The sequence below is a fragment of the Macaca mulatta genome, chromosome 15 (genome assembly GCF_049350105.2).
Source record: "Macaca mulatta isolate MMU2019108-1 chromosome 15, T2T-MMU8v2.0, whole genome shotgun sequence".
Classification (NCBI taxonomy): Eukaryota; Metazoa; Chordata; class Mammalia; order Primates; family Cercopithecidae; genus Macaca; species Macaca mulatta.
In genome coordinates this window covers 60,481,976-60,501,669 of record NC_133420.1, presented here as the reverse complement: position 1 = coordinate 60,501,669, position 19,694 = coordinate 60,481,976, and the positions used below count along the sequence as shown (strand labels likewise).

The 19,694-nt window shown below is 42.0% G+C and overlaps 1 protein-coding gene across 14 annotated transcripts; it reads right to left on the bottom strand.

Annotated features, from left to right (window-relative positions):
• Positions 1–18,667, bottom strand: TRMO (tRNA methyltransferase O). Of its 14 annotated transcripts, none has more exons than XM_077965487.1 (6): positions 18,515–18,597; positions 12,545–12,719; positions 9,818–9,975; positions 8,232–8,418; positions 6,380–7,045; positions 1–501 (listed from the first exon to the last, which is right to left on the bottom strand). In XM_077965487.1, the coding sequence occupies exons 5-6, from the start codon at positions 7,014–7,016 to the stop codon at positions 242–244; spliced, it is 897 nt and encodes a 298-aa protein (XP_077821613.1). In that variant the 5' UTR covers positions 7,017–7,045; positions 8,232–8,418; positions 9,818–9,975; positions 12,545–12,719; positions 18,515–18,597; the 3' UTR covers positions 1–241.
• Positions 18,668–19,694: the final 1,027 nt, after the last annotated feature.

Sequence of the window (19,694 nt, the reverse complement as noted above, 5' to 3'; positions counted from 1 at the left end):
TCACCTTTGGATTCTTTAATATCGACAGATCAAAAAGCATTTGGTGATCTCTCTGTATTTTATATCTCTTAGTTAAGTTTATTAATTGCATTTTTCAAATAAACATTTTGAATAGCCCAAATCAACAAAAGCCATGAGATCACAAAGTGTTGCTTCTCGGCACAACATTAGCTTGTTCAGAAAATCCAAAAGCCACATCCAAAAATCAATGATGCTATCTTAAAGACATGAGGGAGGCTCCTTAAGACCCTAGAGACACCAAGGACCCCACAGGGTCCATCATATAAACAGGCTCAGAAGCCGGCTTGATCCTGAGAACCTCTGCAAAGCCATCACCAAACCAGCAAGTGACATGCGCTATGTCTATGGTAAAGTAGAAAAGGCGGTCCTGGCAAAGCTTCCGGCGGTACACAGACCGAGGATCCGCTGACAGCACAGCCTCAATGGCACGCTTTGCTTCCTCTGCTGACTGAAAATATTTAAATGACGCCTGACCAACATCTGCAATGAAAAAAACACAACTCAATGAGCACTATCATGCAGGTTGAATTTCATTACAGCAAACTTCAATATGGAATTTGGTTGGTTCCTTAAAGATCACTTGGCATGGAAAGGGTTTGGAAATCTATTTGATCATTACGGAGACTGTCACCTTCAAGAGGTGTTTATTGTCATTAGGTTTAACTTATACACCCCCAAAGTTTTGTTTTACTGAACAGAAAAATCATGGTAGTATTTTTCCTTAGTCTTCTAACTAGGAGAGGTGAGCTTTCATTTTCTGTCAACCAAAATGTCACTTTTCTGACATCCAAAATGTCACTTTTCTATACTCAATGTAGACTTTAATTCCTTGTCATTTTCTTCTCAGAACAGAGACAAGGAAATGCATGACAGTCCCAGCATCCTCAGAAAGCCACAAGAAAGAGAACTAAACCCACACACACCCAGAGCACCAGCTACAGGCAAGAGAGGCTGCACCAGAAAGCTGGTGTCACAGCCCCACAGTTACCAGTAACGTTCCTTTGCTTTGGGACTCTCTCACATTTGCTGTCCCGAAGGAACAGCAAAATTTCCTATGTTTGTAGGATTTTTAATGTATTTTAATTTTTTTAAATAGTGTATATAAAACATAAATTTAAAAAGTAACTGTGATCTAGTTTTTCATAACTACAATATCACATACATCCAAATGAAGGCCAGCCCCTTCCAGGGAGGCACAGACCTTAAAAACACTGTCCCTGCTCAAAATATCATCTCTGGTGGCAGTGGATCTTTATCCCTCTTAGAATGGATTTGATTTCCATAAGTAGCCAAAAATCACTGTGGGCCATATCTAATAAGCAAGTTGGGTAAATAAAGCCATGAAGTACAATTTTTAGTCAAAAATCAATTATATGGTCTGGGCACAGTGGCTCATGCCTGTAATCCCAGCACTTTGGGAGGCCAAGGTGGGAGGATCACAAGGTCAGAAATTCAAGACCAGCCTGACCAACATGGTAAAATCCCATCTCTACTAAAAATACATAAAAAATAGGCCAGGCGTGGCGGCTCATGCCTGTAATCGCAGAACTCTGGGAGGTTGAGGCGGGCGAATCATGAGGTCAGGAGATCGAGACCATCCTGGCTAACATGGTGAAACCCCATCTCTACTAAAAAAATACAAAAAAAAAATTAGCCAGGTGTGGTGGCGGGTGTCTGTAGTCCCAGCTACTCGGGAGGCTGAGGCAGGAGAATGGCGTGAACCCGGGAGGCGGAGCTTGCAGTGAGCCCAGATCGTGCCACTGCACTCCAGCCTAGGCAACAGAGCAAGACTCCATCTAAAAAAAAAAAACAACAAAAAAAATATTAGCCAGTGTGGTGGCACACACCTGTAATCCCAGCTACTCAGGAGGCAAGACGATCACTTGGACCTGGGAGGCAGAGGTTGCAGTGAGCAGAGATTGCACCACTGCACTCCAGCCTGGGTGACAGAAAGAGACTGCATCTCAAAAAAAAAAAAAAAAAATCAATTATATGGCAATAAGATTCCTTTACTGCATGGCTCATAGAAAATGGCTCTGAAGGCGACTCAAAAATGAGGAAAGCTCATCACACTCCCCAGTGATGGCATTTCTAGGAGAGGCTCCAGGCCTCTGGTTGGCCGTCCATCTGGCATGGGTGCCTTCTCCCAATTCCCTGCCTACTCATCCTGCCAGGCTCCGCTCAAGCACCGTTTCCTCCCACACTCCCTCCCAGACCCAAGTCAGGATTCTCCTCTCAGAGTGCCCACAGCACTCTGCCCAGACCTTTACTCCAGCACCAAACTTCCTTCCATTTCAACACCTCTAACCTCTTCTAGACTCAGAGCTTCCTGAAATCACTTCTTATTTCTGCAACAGCTCTCAATTTTGCTGTTTGCTATCAATCAGTTCCTGTTTTGTAGTTACACTGCGTAATTTCTCATTTTAATCATTTTTTTAATCAATAAGGCATATTTCAAACATCTGACACATATTGCACTGCAGTTTAAAAAAACAAAACTTTCCAGGCCAGGCGTGGTGGCTCACGCCTGTAATCCCAGCTACTCAGGAGGCTGAGGCAGGAGAATCACTTGAACCCGGGAGGCAGAGGTTGCAGTGAGCCGAGACCGCGCCACTACACGCTAGCCTGGGTGACAGAGCGAGACTCCATCTCAAAAAAAAAAAAAAAAAAGGAAAGAAAAACTAAAAGAAAGAAAAGCAAAACTTTCCCTAGTAGGTTGCATTCAACAATAACCACAGGACAAGTGGTAAGTGTAAACATAAAGTATCCAGAAGACAGGACTGTTTCGTTCCACCACAAAATCCTTTTACAACTGACCAGCCTCCTCCCATCAACTGTATACAGTGATGAAATTATTTCTATCAACAACACTTTTAAAAACAAAGGATCAATTTTTAAATCAAAAGCTCTGTTTAAAAGTAAAGCCTTAGGGAGGAACGAGAAGCACAACCCTCAGGTGGCATCGGCACTCATGACCACGCGACTGCCACATCCAGAGGTGCAGGGGGTGCTCAGCATACAGCACCTGGCTGAGGTTGGCATGTTGGGGCTAAAACCAGTTCCTGGGCCCTGGCAGGTGGCTGCCTCCACCCAGAGGAAGGGGTGGCTTTTCCTTTGCAAAAGGCAACAGTGTAGGCTGGCTGTGGCTCTGACAGGAAGAAATGGGGAAATCTTAGTGTCAGTTGGCATGTGTCTCTAGTCCCAACTTTTAGACTTCTTTTGCCATCAGAAGAACCTCCTTCAGGTTGGAGTAGCAAAGCCAAATACCCCCCTAGCCTCTTCATTCTCTCCCTGCTAGTAAAGCAGGGGAAAATCTAGTATATTTGGTTGTGTAACCCTTTATTTTCTGGATATGGAATGAAAGTCTTCATTTTCTCAATAAGGAACTCCAGCTTGCCTTTGCATGTCACTGAGATGTGACATCCCAGAAATCACACACGTAGTGATCTGACCCCAGAGATGGCCCCCTGCTCTCCGGGGATACCGACATCAAGTTCCTCTGCCTTTTACTTCTTCCAAGATCAAAACTCAAGTCCTTACAATGGCCTATAAAACCCTTAGGTGACCTCATCCCTTTTCTAGTGCCTCTTTGACTTCGTATCCTTCCACTCAGCCCTCCTCAGTCCATTCTGGCCACCTGACCTCAAACACGCCATGCCCCCTCCACCTTGCGGCTGTGCGCTGGCTGTCCCTCAGGCCAGCATGTCCTTTCTCCGGACAGGCTGGCTCACGTCTTCACTTCTTTGACCTTTGCTCGTATGTGTCTTTCTCAGTGAAAGGCTCATATGGCCCCAGTGGGCCACCTATTTAAAACTGCAGGCCGGGCGCGGTGGCTCAAGCCTGTAATCCCAGCACTTTGGGAGGCCGAGACGGGCAGATCACGAGGTCAGGAGATCGAGACCATCCTGACTAATGCAGTGAAACCCCGTCTCTACTAAAAAAACACAAAAAACTAGCTGGGCGAGGTGGCGGGCGCCTGTAGTCCCAGCTACTCAGGAGGCTGAGGCAAGAGAATGGCGTAAACCCGGGAGGTGGAGCTTGCAGTGAGCTGAGATCTGGCCACTGCACTCCAGCCTGGGCGACAGAGTGAGACTCCGTCTCAAATAAATAAATAAATAAATAAATAAATAAATAAATAAAACTGCAACAGGCTAGGTGCAGAGGTTCGCACCTGTAATCCCTGCACTTTGGGAGGCTGAGACAGAGGATCCCCTGAGCCCAAGAGTTCAAGACAAGCCTGGGCAACAAAATGAGACCTCATCTCTTCAAAAAAAATCAAAAGAGGCCGGGCGTGGTGTCTCACGCCTGTAATCCAGGTACTTTGGGAGGCCAAGGCGGGCGGATCATGAGGTCAAGGGATCAAGACCATCCTGGCTAACACGGTGAAACCCTGTCTCTACTAAAAATACAAAAAATTAGCTGGGTGTGGGGGCAGGCACCTGTAGTCCCAGCTACTCGGGAGGCTGGGGCAAGAGAATGGCATGAACCCAGGAGGCAGAGCTTGCAGTGAGCCGAGATCGAGCCACTGCACTCCAGCCTGGGCGACAGAGTGAGACTCCGTATCAAAAAAAAAAAAAAATCAAAATATTAGCCAGGCGTAGTGATGCACACCTGTAGTCCCAGCTACACAGAAGGCTGAGGTGGGAGGACTGCTTGAGCCCAGGAGGTTGAGGCTGCAGTAAGCCATATTCTTGCCACTGCACTCCAGCCTGGGTGACAGAGTGAGATCCTGTCTCAAAAATAAAGTAAAATAGTAACAACACCCCAACCCTGCTGTATTCCCTCTTAAATGCTTCAGTAACTCTTATCACCTTCTAATATTATATAATGTTGAGCATGTTTGGTATAATAACTTGATTGCTTATTATGCTTTTAGTTTGTTTCTCTCCTCCCCATTAGAATGCAAGCTCCGCAAGAGCACGAATTTTTAAAATCTGTTTTGTTCACTGATGTATTCCAAGAACCTAGACCAATGTCTGGTACCTAGCAGTAGCTCAGTAAACAACTGTAGAATGAATAAATGAACTTCCCTCCTTATATGGCTAGGCTGGCTCCTTACTGAGTTGTAACACAAAGAAGAGCTTTTTGCAATCTGACATCTCCTTGGCAACCAGCTTCTTCTTTTTGATGGAGTCTCACTCTGCCACCCAGGCTGGAATACAGTGGCACCATCTCGGCTCACTGTAACTTCTGCCTCCTAGGTTCAAGCAATTCTACTGCCTCAGCCTCCCGAGTAGCTGGAATTACAGGCACCTGCCACCACAACTGGCTTTCTGTATTTTTAATAGAGATGGGGTTTCATCATGTTGGCCAGGCTGGTCTTGAACTCCTGACTTCAAGTGATCCACCCACCTCGGCCTCCCAAAGTGCAGGGATTACAGGAGTGAGCCACCGTGCAAAAGAGGTATGATGTCCCTCCAGTGACTATGCTTTTTGTTAGCTCTGCTGCTGGCCAGAAGACTCACTCGAGAGACTCTCCTGGAAGGCTTGCTGAAGTAGGCAGGCATGCTGGGAAGCCCACGTAGCAAGGAGCTGCAAACAGCCTTTAGACACTGAGGGCAGCCTCCAGCCAACAACCAGCAAGAATCTGGGGCCCCCAGTCCTACTACAACTGAAACTAGTTACTTCTTACTGGTATCACTGTATCCACATCTTAACAGCCCCTTCCTTCATCCCAGGCTACTGCTTGGGATCTGCTGTGAACTGGGGGAACCAGATAACATTTGTTAAGAACCATGTGTTAAAGTAAGCAGGCTCCATGTAAGAGCCCTGTGGCCTCTCTTCTGCAGCGAAGTGTATGCCTCTAGCTGTGGGACTTTGTTGGGGCAAGTTCTGTGCTAAGAGACTCTTCCCCTCTGACTCTGGGCTCCTAGAGTCCTCTGTGCCAAAGGCTAAGCTGTCTTATCACTTCTTATTTCTGCAACAACTCTGAATTTTGCTGTTTGCTATCAATTGTATCAGAATACAATGCAACATTTCTCTAGTAAGACAGTAAAACAAATAAGAAAACTTTAGGTACATAAGTACAGAACAAGCACAATTCAGCTTCTGAATGATGCTTGAAGACTCTAAGAACTACTGTTAACAAGCAGACAAGGCGCTGTAAGTCATGGGCCACCTCGTGAGGCAGCAGCCACTCTCTGCCAATGCTTTGCTGACAGCCTGGAACTAACTGTGCTGACCACACAGTTGTCCAACAAGACTCATCGTATGATGGTGCTGCAAAAATATTATTTTACACCTGTTTCCTAAAAACCAGTCACACTGACAAACACTCCATATAACTGCCCTCACAAATACCAAACTTGGCTAAATCTCAAAGTTCATCTCTCATTTAGAATGAAGAAACTGAAGATACCTGATTCACCCTGCGAACTGAGCTGCCCAAGGTCCATCTCGGCATGAGGAGTAAACCGCACTTCTAAAGTGGCCACAGGGGCCTCTGTCACCCAGGCAGGAACCACGCTGCAGGGAGCTCCATCAGCCCTTCCAGCAGGTAAGTGAGGGGCCATGGGCTGTGTCTCTGCCCTGCTTCCTTGCAGGACTGCTGCTCCTTCCACTCTCTCTAGCTTCTTGTCTGTACCTTTCTCTGAAAAGCTCTTCTCCGGGCCATATGGGCCAATTTGTTCTTCTGACATACTGGAACTCTGATCACATCTTGATTCCAAACCAAAATCCACTGCTATCTCCCTGTGCATAGGGAATGCTTGCTGAATTCTGGCTGTGTCACTGTGTGTCAGGTAGTTTTCTTCTGAAGTTCTGTCTTCAGGACATTTAGGTTTCTCCTTAGTGCTACGGTGAGGTTGTGGCTCATCACACACCGACAGCTGTCGCTGGTCACAGCTGTCAGTCTTGCTGTCAGACTGGGACGCAGTGTTTGGTGTATGTTGGTTATTCTGTAAATTAAAGTCTGCTAAAGGCTCCATCACATTTTGCGGCGAGTCATACTCAGCTATGTAGGGCTTGATGTCTAGTACTGGTGTGCCATGTATCATGTCAATTCCAGAAAGGTATATAGCTCCACCTATGACATAAAAACGTGAAAAATGAAGAACACTGCAAACATTTGGAGAATACAATCACACCCCAGAATCCTCTAACACTGTCTGCTTATGCCTCACTGCGCTTACTCATAATTCTCTCACACAGACCTGGTACCAACACACATCCTTCTTGCTACCTGGTAGCCTATCCTCTTCTCTACCTATCAAACCCCTACTTGATCTTTGAGGCCCTCAAAGCACACCTTTTACAAAGCCTTTCTGGCTCCTCCAGACAAAAGCATTCTTTCCTACAGTCCCCATAGAGAAGCCTGTGCACAAACCTCTGCCAGAGCCCTTTCCCCGTGGTAGGGCAGTGACCAGCTTAGAGTCTTTATCCCTAGACAGCAGGCAGGCCCCTTAACACAGGCTGGGGCCAACTCATCTCTGTATCACTGGTGCTTCTGTTCCAGGGATATAGTAGTCCTCAATATATCTCTGTGGGACCAATGAAGGTTTCTACTGTGGCAAACAGATCCAAAGGTGGCCCTGTGACCCGCACCTCCTGAAGTTCATGTCCTTATATAATCCTCCCCCTTCAGTTGTGACTGGCTTCTAACCAATAGAATATGGCAAAAGAGGTATGATGTCCCTCCAGTGACTATGCTTTTTGTTAGCTCTGCTGCTGGCTGGAAGACTCACTCGAGAGACTCTCCTTGAAGGCTTGCGGAAGTAGGCAGGCATGCTGGGAAGCCCACGGAGCAAGGAACTGCAAACAGCCTTTAGACGCTGAGGACAGCCTCCAGTCAACAACCAGCAAGAATCTGGGGCCCCCAGTCCTACTACAATGGCAAGGAAATCAATGTGGCCAACAGTGTAAGTGACTTGAAGCAGATTATTCCACAGTCAAGCCTCCAGATAGGAACTCATCTCAGCTGACAACTTAATTGCAGTCTGGTGAGACCATAAGCAGATGACCTAGTTAAGCTGTGCCCATCCTTCTGACCCACAGATACATAATAATGTTTCAAACACATAATAAATGTGTGTTGTTTAAACTGATGATTCTGTGGTAATTTGTTACACAACAATAGAAATCTAATACATCCATGAAGACTCAAAAGATTAAGCAGCACATAAGTCAGCATTACCAAATACTAAAGACAAGTCTCCAGCTGTCCCACTGGACATATGCTGTCCAGTTCCTGCTACACATAGTCATCTACTAACCTTACTCTTGGAAAATAGGTCAAATGAGAACAGAAAAACGGCATGCAGTCATATTTGACTTCGTCTCCATTTAAGAAAAATGTAACTAATACAGGACCCTGATTTCTGACACATGCTTATTATGAATGAGCCTTGAACTCTGGAAGGATGATTCCAGACTTGCTAGATGATGAATTACACCTAATATCTGTAGGAAAAAGAAAAGCACTGTAGCATAAGTTAAAACTTCAAAAGATTTAGTCAGATGACCACCTGGCTGGATGCTATTAGACAGATTATCTAACATTAAAGAGCCCTGGTTTCCTCACCTATGAGATGAGGATTGCTACTGTGTCAAACCCACAAAGCCACTGTGAGATAAGGTACGTGAACACTGTTTACTAACTGTAAAGCACTGCACAAACACTAGTCGTCATACAGCTTATATAGTAATGTCTACAGTGCTACTGTGTTTGCCTTTTAACCTTTCTGACTTGACCTCCCCAATTGAAACATTAAGTTCTTTAGGGCAAGGATTTCTATTTTTATCTGATTTGTTTACCACTATAGCTCCAGCACCTAGGACAATGCCTGGCACATAATCAGTGCTAGAATATATGTGTGGGTTGCATAAATAATCATAAAATCTTCTAGTACTTGCTACCCACGTTGGTTAGCTATTATAAATGATAAAAGTCAATGTGGATCAGCTACTGAATTTTTCTGGGGAAACTACCTAAGGCCCAGTTGAGTACAATCCAGTGAGAGAGTTCAAGTTCTGGGAGAGAACAAACAAAATAACTGCTCTCATCTATTTAGTGTCCAATAGCCTGAAAAATTAGTTTCAGAACTTTTGTCTTACAAGATTCTCAAAATATTCTGTTGAATCACAGAGGAAGTAGGTCCTTCTCCTTTTCCCACTTCACAACCAGCAGGCTGAAGCCTGGATTGGTCTCCTGACTCCTAGTTTACCTGCCATTTCATCTGCTGCCTGTTAGGTCAGAATGGACTGCTTTTCATAAATGTATAACTAGATTATATAAGAACACACAGTTAAAACTAGTTAGTTTAGAACTTCTACAATCTGACCAATGTTTGTCCTTGTAGTGTGATTCATCCCAGACTCCTGCCACATAGCACAGTTGATATCAGCACAGCAGCCATGATGTCTGTCCATTTCCCCAAGACTGCAAGGAAGGAATGATATACCACCAGTCTATGTGTCTTCCATATGTGCATGTACAATGAGTTATTGTGTGTTAAATTGGAAAGTGTCCATTTAATCATTTTGTATTCACTGCATTCCAAGTCAGAGAAACTGTGGTTACTAATTTAATGATTATGAAATTTTTGTTATTTCTAAATAATTTAATAGTTTTGGATATATGCAATAACATAAACTCTGAGCATCCTATGAGAGTTTATTTCAACATTTTTCAATGCTAACATTCTTTTAATCATTGTATTTTCTTCAATGTCTGGTGGTTCTCAGAAAGTTAACATCATTGGTACTCATCTGAATAAACAGCCAGTGGTGAATGCTGTGTTTATTTTATAAGGCTTTTCTGCATAAAGAAAAAGGTAAAAGTAGAAATGAAATGGGTTACCTTCTACCTTTTCCAGCTTGGCCAGGGTCAGTCCTATCGCATTGGGACGATGAGGGCTCCTTGTGGAAAAAACTCCAGTCTTTGCACCATTCAGCCTAGGAGGCTGCACCTTTGCCTTACAGCTCAAATGACCATTTTTATGAAAAACAAACAAAATCCTATAAAAAAACAAAACAAAACAAACCATGGAATAAGAAAAGAGCACAAGTTATTTTACCACAATGATCTGATGGGGGAAAAAATGCAATCTTTCACAAATTAACAGAAATCATGTTTTAAATAGTATTAACTTGTAATCTAGCAGGAAGAAAATAGCACCATCCCCCTTCCTTCTCTCCACATCCTTTGCAGCTAACACAACAACTGGCACACAGTAGGAACTTAAGAGATGTTTGTCAAGTGCCCAATGAACAATATTTACTGTCTGCTGTTTGTCAGGTAGTACGGTAAAATAATTTTACACTCACTTCATGCAATCTTCTTAACTATCTTAAATAATATAATTTACCCCCCATTTTTGGGATGAGGAAATTGAAGTTCAGAAATGTTAAATAATTTTACCAGACCTTCCTTTTTTTTTTCATTTGCCATGACCAGACCTTCCTAAGTAAGATACGAAACCAAGAAGCCATGAAGAAAAACTAACAGATTTGAACTCATGAAACCACAACATTTATGTACTACAAAATGTCAGCCTAAGAGAAAATGTTTGCTACATACATAATGGACCATAGGTTAGTATCTGTGGCACATAAATTGTTCCTACAGATTACTAAGGACAACCCAATATAGGACACTATGCAAAGAACATGAATAAGTAATTCACAAAAAAATGACAAGTAGCTAAGAACCATATGAAAAGATGTTGAGCTTCACTAATAATTAGAAATTTCTAAATTTAGAAATTAAGCTAAAAAAACAAAATATTCTTTTTTCCCATCAGGCAAAAATGTAAAAAACTGATAACATATTGTGTTGGGAAGGGTGTAAGAAAAAGGCCATTTGCATATATTATTGAAGTATACATTGGTTAATTTCAGAGGATAATTTGGAAGTAGTTCTCTAAAATTCTAAATATGCTTACCTTCTAGTCCAATATATCCACTTCTGACATCCTGTCCATAAAAATACACAAGTGGCCAAGAATGTTTCTAAGGGAGTTTGTCACAGTATTATAATAACAACATAGCCCTCCATTAACAAGAGTGTACATGGTACATCTATATTTTGTAATAATAGACAGCTATTAAAGCAAAAAAAAAAAAAAAAAGGTTAATCTACTATCATGAAAGCTCTCCGTGGTATATACTGTTATGTGAAGAAAACATACTTTTTTTAAAAAAACAAATACCCACTCTGTATGTATAAATTTGTTTCTATGTGTATTTGAAAAAGAAAACATTAAAAGGTCTGGCAGAATCTACATCGTGCTGTCAACAGTAATAATCTCTGATGAGGGGTTGGGGTTGGGGAGAGAGGAGGAAAATAGGAGGGATAAGGAAAAATCTCTTTCTATACTTCTGAACCCATGTTTTACATCATCAATAACTTAAATAATTCAATCAGGGTCATAATACAAACTAGGTCAGAACACACGTTTTCTTTCTAATCTAATCTTGTCCCCAAATTAACATGAAAAATAAACTATTTCAGAATAAACACTTAATTTTTAGGTCTCTACCAACAAAAACAGACCGATTTAAACTGCTGATGTTGGGGTGAAGAATGAACACAGACAGAATTTGAAAAGACCACAAACAATGCTAGTATAACACAGGCCCTAATATAGGTAACACTTAAAGTATCCAGATTTCTACAGCGTCTTGTCTTTTAGGAGTATATTTAATTCTACATGAGTCTAGAGCAGGATCTGTAAACTTTTTCTATAAAAGGTCAGGGAGTAATATTTTAGGATATGTAGGCCAACCAGTCACTACAGAGACTATTCAACTCTGCTGCTATAGCACAAAAGCAGCCACAAACAATACATAAACAAATGGACATGACTGTGTTTCCATAAAAATAATTTACAAAAAATGGGCCATAGTTTACTGACCCCTGGTCTAGAGGGCAGAATAATGACCCAGGGGCAGAGTCAAGGAGGTCTGTAATTTCCACTCAACAGAAGGCATTCATCACAATTAGAACCAACTGCAAATGGAACATGCCACCTCAGTGGATCCCAAGCCTCCCTGAGGATGTCTAAATGACACAGACAATCATATGCACAAATACAGTACAAAATTCCATACAGGCTGGTCCAAAGGTAATGAGTTATCTCAATCGATTGTTACAGACAGTTACAGATTGAACTTTTTGTTCTACTTTTCCCCCCTTCTCACTACTGCACTTGTCTTAAAAAATAAAAAATAAAAAAAATCCACGCAAAAGATGAGAGTTCCAGCCTGGGCAACATGGTGAAACCCCGTCTCTACCAAAAATACAAAAAAGAATTAGCCAGGCATGGTGGTGTACACCTGTGGTCCCAGCTACTCAGGAGGCTGAGGTCAGAGGATACCTTGAGCCTGGGAGGCAGAGGTTGCAATGCGCTGCTATCTCACCACTGTACTCCAATCTGGGTGACAGAGACCCCGTCTCAAAAACAAAACAAAACAGAAAGATGACGGTGGTCTGGATGGCAGACTCCAAGGTTGCCTTCAATTGGAGTACTTTATTTGGGGGTAAGTTCTGGCCCAAAATCCTACATCTAACTATAAAATAACTTACCAAACATGAGAAAACTGTTCTAGGCCCATCAGGGAATGTTCAGGATTATTAAAGATGCTCTTTCTAATCCTCAAACAGGCTCGAGAATAGCTACAAATGGATGGCTGTCTTGGAGTACCATTCTTGGCCAAGAAACAGGATTCCAAGTAGCCGATTGGCTCAGTTAAAAGATTCCCTATAGGAGAAAATTAGTTAAGAAATTATTAGTCAAAAGGTCAAACCAGGTTGTAAGAAAACATGTTTTCTCTAATGCATTGGTTTCATAGTTTTAAAATATTAGTGTTGTACAACTATAAAAATGATTTTTATAATGTTCATGAATACGTATATTCTCATCATTACACACACACATCATTCCATACATAGTAATATCCCTTTAGATATACTAGAAATAATGGTCCAAGAAAGAATGAAACGAAGGGGGCATTTTCAGAATACCTACTATGACCATAATTAAAATTCTATGCTACCAGTACTAAGTCATGTGACTTTGGCCAGGGCTATGAGGGCTTATTTATTTATTTATTTATTTATTTATTTTACTTATTTTTTTTTTTTTTTTTTTTGAGATGGAGTCACTCTGTTGCCCAGGCTGGAGTGCAGTGATGCGATCTCGGCTCACTGCAACTTCTGCTTCCCAGATTCAAGCATTTGTCCCGCCACAGCCTCCTCAGTAGCTGGGATTACAGGCACCTGCCACCACACCCAGCTATTTTTTTTTTTTTTTTTTTTTTTTTGTATTTTTAGTAGAGACAGAGTTTCACCACGTTGGTCAGGCTGGTCTTGAACTCCTGACCTCATGATCCGCCCACCTGGACCTCCCAAAGTGCCAGGATTACAGACATGAGCCACCATGCTTGGCCTATGAGGGTATTTCTAATAGAGGAGACAGTGTACACAAAAGTGAGAAATGTCATAGCATATCCAGGAAACAAGCTATTTTGATTGGCTGGAGTATGAAATAAGAGGCAGAGAATAATGAAAGATGAGGAAACACTGGGTATACATAAGTAAGGATGTCTTCAATTGAAAGCAACAGAACATATGAAATAAACTAATTTAAGCAATAAAGACAACTTATAAGCTCATAGTGCTAAAATATCTAGAGGCAAGGTAGATTTCAAGTGAGGCTTGGTCCAGTAGCCTGCTGCCCCTCTAGAATGTAAGCTCCATGAGGGCAGGAGTTTTTCTGTCTTGTTTATCGCTGCATTCTCACTGTCTAGTACATTGCCTGAAAGGGAGTAGGTACTCAAAAAATTCATGTTGCATGGAAGAAAAGATTATATATGTCTAAGCTGATTAACGTGGAAATTGAAAAAGTAAAAGAATAATATGTATATAATCCCACTTATGGAAATTTGTTATATATTTATTTACCTTCTTAAACATGCACAGGTATGTTTGGAAAGCTATCTGGAAGGATATGCACCAAATGTGTGTTTTTTGTTTGTTTGTTTTTTTGAGACAAGAGTCTCGCTCTGTTGCCCAGACTGGAGAGCAGTGGCACGATCTCGGCTCCCTGCAATCTCCACCTCCCAGGCTCAAGTGACTCTCGTGCCTCAGTCTCCCAAGCACGCACCACCATGCCCATCTAATTGTTTTTTTTTTTTTTTTTTTTTTTGTAGAGAAGGGGTTTTACCATGTTGGCCAAGCTGGTCTCAAACTCCTTACCTCCAGCAATCTGCCCATCTCGGCCTCTCAAACTGCTGGTGTTAAAGGGGTGAGCCACCACACCTGGCCAATATTCACCAATTTTTTCAACAGTGGTTTATCTGGGTGGTAAGATTTTTAAACTACCTTTAAATTTAACTTTGTAATTTCTATAATATTTGAAATTTTTTCAATAATCACAAATTAGGCCAGGCACGGTGGCTCATGTCTGTAATCCCAACACTTTGGGAAGCTGAAGCGGGCAGATCACCTGAGGTCAGAAGTTTGAGACCAGCCTGGCCAACATGGTGAAACCCCATCTCTACTAAAAGTAAAAAAATAGAAATAATAATAATAATAATTAGCCAGGCATGGTGGTGCATGCCTGGATTCCCAGCTACTCGGGAAACTGAGTCAGGAGAATCACTTGACCCTGGGAGGCGGAGGTTGCAGTGAGCCAAGATCATGCCACTGCACTCCAGCCTAGGTGAGTGAGACTCCATCTCAAAAAAAAAAAAAAATCAATTTTTTTAATAACATATTTCAAAAGAAAAAAAATGGCCAGACACTATCAATATAAATTTAAAGTCTAAGGTTTCCATGGCTACCACTTTGAATTTATCGATAACTTTTTTATTTTCACATTTCATGGGAGCGTTATCAATTTCTCAAAGTTGACATAAAGACACTTCAGACTTTCATTTTATTTCCTGCTTCCTTAAATCTACCCTACCAGCATAAGCAGTAAGACTCCAGGTCCGGGGCTGTCCCTCACAGTATCTTTCATTACTCTTCACTTCTAGAAGCTATATTATTTGATACATATATTATATGCAACATACATGTAAGTTATACGGCATAATATAATGAAACCCCACGTACACACCACCCATCCCAAAAACTAGAGCATTACCAACAACTTGTATCTTTTTAGGTTGTTTTCCTCTTATCTCACACCCTTCTTTTCCCTCTGAGATAAACAGAAGCCTGAATTTGGTCTTTATCACTCACTTCCTTTCAAAGTATGATTTTGTTACATGTACATGCATGCCTAAACAGCATTTCATTGATTTTTGTCTTTAAGATCTATAAAAACTGGCACCAAACTGTAAGGTGTCTTCTCAGACTTGCTTTTTCTCTCTCAATATTATGAGGCTAAGATCCATCCATACTCTGTATGTCTTTGACAACTTTAATTTTTCTCCAAGTATGTTTATAGGCATTGTTTTTTGTTTTTTTGTTATTTTTCTTTTTGATCTTCATCCATGCTTCTGTGGAACAGATATAGCAGACATCTTAAAAATGAAGAAACTGAGGCCAAACGACCTGGTGCATCTTCTTTATGTCTGGAAGATAAATGGCCGAAAAAGACTCCTAACCCAGCCACAAAATTCCTGTGTCTCGTTTTCATTTGTTCAAGGGACATTTTCTGGCTGATACTCTGGGCACACTGCCTATGAGTTAGCCCTGCTCCACTCAGAGACAGAGAGAGACAGAGAGACGGGGGGGGGGGGAGGGAGAGAGAAGAAAGAAAAGAAAGAAAAGAAAGAAAGAAAGAGAAAGAAAAGAAAGAAAAAAGAAAAGGAAAGAAAAGAAAGGGAGAGAGAAAAAGGAGAAAAGTAAAGAAACAAAGAAGAGAGAAAAGAAAAGAAAAAAGAAAAGAAAGGAAAGAAGAAGAGAAAGATGGGAAAGGAAGGAAGAGAGAAACACTATTTTCCAAGTTGTCTACAATTGCCAGACATTGTGTTAAGTTTGGAGAAAAGATACAAACCAAGAACTCCTACTACAGTGGAATTAATGGTTGGGGAGACTCTCACACCATACTTCAATATCATGGAAAATGTCCTATCAGCAGTAACGTAATTAAAGTCGTCCGCCCTTGACTCTTTGATTTGGAGCCTAGGAATTTATATTATAGCTGATTCATCACTTCACTGAATCAGTCTATGCCTGTTTTTCAGATTACACATATGATATGGCTGCCAATTAGATTTATTTCTATCCTCTTTGTGCATCTCCTTAAGAACATAAGCAAGACAACACTAGATTAGCAACGAACTGAAAGTATACTGAAGAGGTACTTTGTAAGAGTTCTTCTAACTCTGCTACTCTGTTTGGGACCAATCTCAAAATATCAAATATCCATATTCTAATATGTCTGAACTCTTCTGGGACATATTTATATATTCTTTGAATATATATAAATATATATATTATTCTCTGAATATAAATATATATATCCCCAGGAGGCTGGGGATAAGGCTATGAAATACAAATGCTATTTGAAGCAGAGACCTGACACTGTTTGTCCAGAGGAATTCTGGTCTTCTTGCCTATCTCAAAACAACAAAAACCCAAAAGAACAGTAAATACCTACCATTTGGTAAGCACTGTGCTAAGGATTTGGGGGTACAAATAAGAACCAGTTCTCATCCTCAAGGGTTTCCAGTATATTGACAGAGAAGGACAAGTAAATCAACAATTCTAGCTAGGCGCCTTTGCAGGAATAGAGATAAATGAGCACAGGTATACCAAAAACCAGCACAAGAATCTCATGGAAAAGGGGAGAAGTGGTTCCTCAAAGGAGCACGAGAATTAGGACTGGTTTCAGAATGGAGAAAGGATAAAAACAACACAGGGCCACTACACTAGCTCTGTGACCATGGGAAAAACTAGCTTCTCTCTCTGAATCCGTTTTCTCATCTATAAAACAAGGATAATACCTACTTTGGAAAGCTGTAAGAGTACTAATAAAATATGGAAAGCATCCAGTAAAATAGAAAGTGCCCAGCAAGGAGTGCTTTTTAAAGTCCCTGCTCAGGCTTTTTCCTCATTTAAATATTACAACTGTATTAACTGCGTAATAAGTAAAAAGCCAGTAAGTAATCAACGTGGGGTTTTTTTGTATATAGGATTGTCTACATATCTTGCTCTGAAAATAAGTTCAGGTCCTTTTCCTTTCTGCCTGGACTATGAAATTACCCTTCTTAGGCTTTCTGTTTCCACTGCAAGTTCTTCCCCTTCTCAAAATACTCTAGACCAATCCTCAACAATCCTAGAGTTTCTCGTGTTATGCTAACTCTTTAAACTTTTCATGGTCTCTACTGCTAACAGACTTTGTATTTCTTAGCCTGGCACTCAAGGTTCTTCACAATCAGAACCCAAAGGTTCTCACCTCCCTGCTCCATCTAACACTTTAGACTTCTAGCTCCCCAAACCTATACTGTGTAGACTTCTGAGCCCTGGCTGCTGCGTTTTCCTTCCTGTCAAAATATTAGACCTGTTATCTGGCAGTGTGCAACAATTTTTTTTTAAATAAGCACATGTGACCAGGTAATAGCATTTCCAAGAAATTTAACAAAGTTCAAACTTTAGAATGTACACAAACATTTCGGCTTCAAGAGCTTTCTTTTAGAACAATGCAAACTGAAAATAACCTAAATGCTCAGTAACAGGAAGCTGGTTACACGAATTAGAGTACATCTCTAAAACAAAGCGTTATGCTGGTTGCAGTGGCTCACGCCTGTAATCCCAAAACTTTGGGAGGCTGAGGCAGGTGGATTGCTTTTAAGCCCAGGAGTTCGAGACCAGCCTGGGCAACGTGGTGAGAGCTTGCCTCTACAAAAATTAATAATAACAAAACAAAGTGTTAAAATTAACATTAATTGCCCTGTTAAGTTTTTTTTAAATTCTTTTAAAGTTACTAAACAGTAAGGTCGTATAGTATCTCATTTTTCAAGTGTGTATGCAAAGAAACAAGTATGGAAGGTAGACACCAAGATATTGACAATGGCTTTCTCTGGCAGGCTATTTTAATTCTCTTCCATTCGCTTTCTAGTTTCTAAAGCTAAAATATTCCTCTATGAAAACGTGTGAGTAAACAGAAACAAATTCATGCCTTTCTAGGCCCAATTTAAAACTATTTTCTCCGACCGAAATTTTCCCCTTCTCTCTCCTCGTTCCTACAGCGCAGGATGCCTCTCTCCTATGGCATTTACTAATTCCTAACCCGCCTAACACCACCCCCCATATACCATGGCAACGAAACCCCTAAGAGAAAAGCCGCTACGCTACACTTAGCTGCTCCAGCTACTGAGCCAAGACTAGGCGGACAGCGCAAGCCTTGTAACAAAGCCGGAACAACCCCGATGACGTCATCCCACTCGCCGAAGCACATCACGTGGTCGCCGCAGCACATGACCCGTGCCTTCGCCGTAGGTAGAAGAATGACGCACGTCAGTTCCAGATCTTGCGTTTCACACCCCGCTTGGCAACGAAGACCTCTCCAGAGTGTGGCACTGCCAGTCTCTTGGAAGTTACCTGTCTCCAGAGCCGGCTTCACGCAGCCGCACGGGGTCGCTGTAGGCCGACGACCCGGCTCCTCCAAGCCGCGCATGGCTACTGGTTGCTGAGGTGCCTACCCGACGCATCCAACCTTCCGCTTCCGCGCTCCATGCCTGACGCATGCGCAGTAGCCTCGCCGGCGGGGTCCCGCGAGCCCAGGAGAGTGCGCGCGCGCGCAGTGTGGCGCTGAGGGACGTTTGGAGGTCTCCATGGGGCGTCGAACCCCTATCCGGGGCGTGTTCCTTTCCGGGACCCCAATCTCGTTTATCTTAGACAGAACTCCTGCAGTTGCCCGCCCTCCCAGGGCAGGCTGCGGCTCCGGGTTCCCGCGCTTTCTGAGAGGCAACACACCTCGATGAAGAACTCGCAACTATGTGTCTCTCGAAACATTGTTAAGCAACCTACACGTCCAGTATGACCCTAATTTTTAAAGGATGTGTATATGTAATTACCACAGAGCGGAAGGACTGGACGTTAAGAAATGTTAAGAATTCTCCTCTAGCGCCTGTGGTCCCAGCTACCCCGGAGATTGAGGCGAGAGAATCGCTTGAGCCCAGGAGTTTGAGGCTGCACTCCAGCGTGGGTGACAGAGCGAGACCGTGTATCTAAAAAAAGAAAAAAAAATCTCTTTGGGTGGTGGGAAAACAGATGTGATTATCCTTTTTATGCCTCAATTTTTCCATAATAGAAGTTATGCTTTGTCAGAAACAACCCCAAATAAGTCTTATTTCAAGTGTGGCGAATATTATAAAGGAGCCCTACTATGTGCTAGGGGTTAAGGAGTGGGAACTGTTTCTTGTGCTCCACACCTTACCAGAACTGAAGTGAGAATGGAATTTTAAGAGTCAACATGCCATGTATATTGTGGGGATTATTGTCGTTTCTGGACAGCTCTGAGAAGCTAGGAGCTAATATGAATAATTTTTTAATCCAATGCAATGACCAGTTGTCCTTGCAATGATAGCCTATCTTTTACCCACTTGTAATGCTGTCTCTCACCTATAGCTAGTTTCTATGTACATAAATCTCTTTATGGGAGAAAATTTTTAATCTTTTATCTTTTTATCTGTTAACATCTGCAGTATAAAATATTCAAAAGCATATGAGTCCACAGATTGAAAAGCCTAAAAACCATGAAAAGATGTTTCCTTGTCTG